Genomic DNA, 2,534 nt, shown 5'->3' on the forward strand with positions numbered 1-2,534 from the left:
TACACACACACACACACACACACACACATGTATATAAAAAAATATATTTTTATATACATGCATGTGTGTGTATTTATATATAGATAAATATACACAGTACACACACATATATTATGTAAACAAACCTTTATTTTGGATGCGATTAATCGATTGACAGCACTAAAATAATATATATATATACACATACACACACAATTCAACAAATTAATATGAATATATAAAAAACCTAAATCTAAACAAACTAAAAATTATATACAATTAATAAATAAACATTTAAGTAAATACAAATACTAGGGATGTAACGATTCACTCGACTCACGATTCGATTTTCTCACAATTTTTTTAACAAAATGAGATTGAAGACATTATACAGTAAATGAAAAGGTGTCGTTTTATTAGGCTATTGCTGCATTGTGAAATTTAAATATAACAAAACTAAATTGAAATTTTAAAACAAACCCCCAAATCAAACAAGTTACACAAATAAATGAAATATCTTAATATGAACAAAAATAAGGCTTTGTCTGTATTCTTTCCATTTAAAATTAGAGTCAACCACTGGATTTTAATCATGACCCAAAGATGCAGCATAAGTCGTTTTTAATCTAAATTAGATTGTATGATTTTGAAATTTGAACCAAACACAGAATGGTCTGACTTTAGTTTTGTGAAACTATACTACATAAAACATATCTGAACGAAACAGCAGACGAGCTGAATGAGACGCAGATTCACTCTCTGCCAGCAGGTGGCGCTTATGAACAGCAATGATAGTGTTTCCTTGGTTACCGCTGTAACCAAAGAAGTGTGTTCAGAGGCAAGATGAAAAGAATATACTACGTAAACTTTCTAAAGATAGTCAGTTCCCCTCAGAGATACATTCATATAAACTCCTACTCCAATTGTATCGCGATTTGTTTGGCATCTCAACCGATTTGAATCGTCACGTATTTTAATCGATTTTCGACCGGCTCGCGGTTAATCGTTACATCCCTAACAAACACATATAAAACCCTTCCTTTTCTTTATATTTTTCTGCAAAAAAACAACAACAACAAAGTAAATCAAGAGCAAAAAGGCTGGTTTCATATTAATATTTGAGAGAGGAAAACAAGGTGCAAGCTTGATTTTCCAGACAAACTAACAAAATGATCAGAACAAAAGAAATCATCCTAAACATGGAAACCGTTGCACCCAAAAACAAAAAAAAACTACTTTTCTGGACAGTATTTTAGAGAAATCAAATTCAATCTGTGATGATATAGATGATAGAACTGTATATCTCTATCCGATGTTAGTACTGACTGTCAAGGTGTGTCAGTGATCCTTCTATATTTCAACAAGACAGCGGTTTAATCAAAGTTTTGCACTTTTAGGTCAATAAAGCAGTGAAATGTGTGCAAATACTCACCAGTGTAGCACACAGAAGGGACGTTACTTTTACAGCCCAGATCGTTAAGTTTCGCCCCTGGAGTCACAATCACACAGTACTGATGGCCCTTCCAGTTGTTTGGCTGATTGGAATCCCAGGGCATGAATGTGGATGGGCTTTGATCGGACCAGATCCAGGAAGCATTCGCATCCATCCGACTGAGTCCGATCCACACGTCTCCGTTATAAACCTGCCGTATTACTCTCATCATCTCATCCTGATCCGTCTGGTCATCCATGGTGGCCAGATCAATGTAATTCTGTCGGCAGTGCGTCTGCGCATCTGACCAGTCCATAGATTTTGGTATAAAGTAAAACATACAAGTCTGTGACAACGATATGTGCGTCAGAGCTGAAGATACAAGAAACGTAATTAGTTAAATGTCTATATTGTGCATGAAATACAGCTACATTGTTGGCATTTTGAACTGGGTTGAAATGAACTGAAACTTTAAATTCAATTGTTGACAAGCGCCTCTATGAAATCATCATTGATTAAAAATTATTAAAAATGAACTAACCTGACAGAAGCAACAAGAACAAAAACCTCTTCATCATGAACCACCTACAAGAAAACTAAATTAAGCTGCTATTTAAAATAATCTGTCTTAACTTGCAAACTAATCAAGGTACTAAAACATCAATGCTTTATCAAAATGCAGTAAAGTAGTTAAAAAAAAAATGACTCCCTTCCATTTACATACTTTGAAAAAGATATTAAAATTCTGAGATTTGTCAGAATTGTGTCAGCTATTTCATATTAACCAACAAACATACTGCTATTACTGCCAACCCAACCCATCTGACTCTAGTTAAGTTATATTGATTAAAGGCCAATGCACATTACCTATCAAAGAATACTTGAAAGTCAAAAACTCTTCTGGAAGTCCAAATAATGGCTTCTTACCAGCGGTGTGCCTCAGGGTTCGGTGCGCAGCCCGCTTCTCTTCTGGATTTACACAACCTTGTTGCATGCGAGACAGACAAGATGCAGCTCTATCAATCTTCTCGTTCTCACAACCACACCTCCTGTCAGCTCGCATATCAGCCTGTTCTTCTGACATCTCGACCTGGATGAACAAACGCCCCATTCAGCTGAAATC

The 2,534-nt window shown here is 35.3% G+C and overlaps 1 protein-coding gene across 1 annotated transcript in view; it reads right to left on the minus strand.

Moving 5' to 3' along the window:
• Nucleotides 1–2,534, minus strand: part of LOC107720479 (C-type lectin mannose-binding isoform) — a 3,515-nt gene extending 981 nt beyond the window's left edge. The window contains exons 1-3 of the mRNA XM_016528196.1: nucleotides 2,339–2,534; nucleotides 1,953–1,996; nucleotides 1,412–1,783 (exon numbers count right to left, since the gene is read on the minus strand). Of these exons, the coding sequence (XP_016383682.1) occupies nucleotides 1,412–1,783; nucleotides 1,953–1,989 (409 nt within the window). The 5' untranslated portion in view covers nucleotides 1,990–1,996; nucleotides 2,339–2,534. The remainder of the gene's footprint in view (nucleotides 1–1,411; nucleotides 1,784–1,952; nucleotides 1,997–2,338) is intronic.

The sequence above is a fragment of the Sinocyclocheilus rhinocerous genome, unplaced genomic scaffold, assembly GCF_001515625.1.
Source record: "Sinocyclocheilus rhinocerous isolate Xijiao unplaced genomic scaffold, SAMN03320098_v1.1 scaffold691, whole genome shotgun sequence".
NCBI lineage: Eukaryota > Metazoa > Chordata > Actinopteri > Cypriniformes > Cyprinidae > Sinocyclocheilus > Sinocyclocheilus rhinocerous.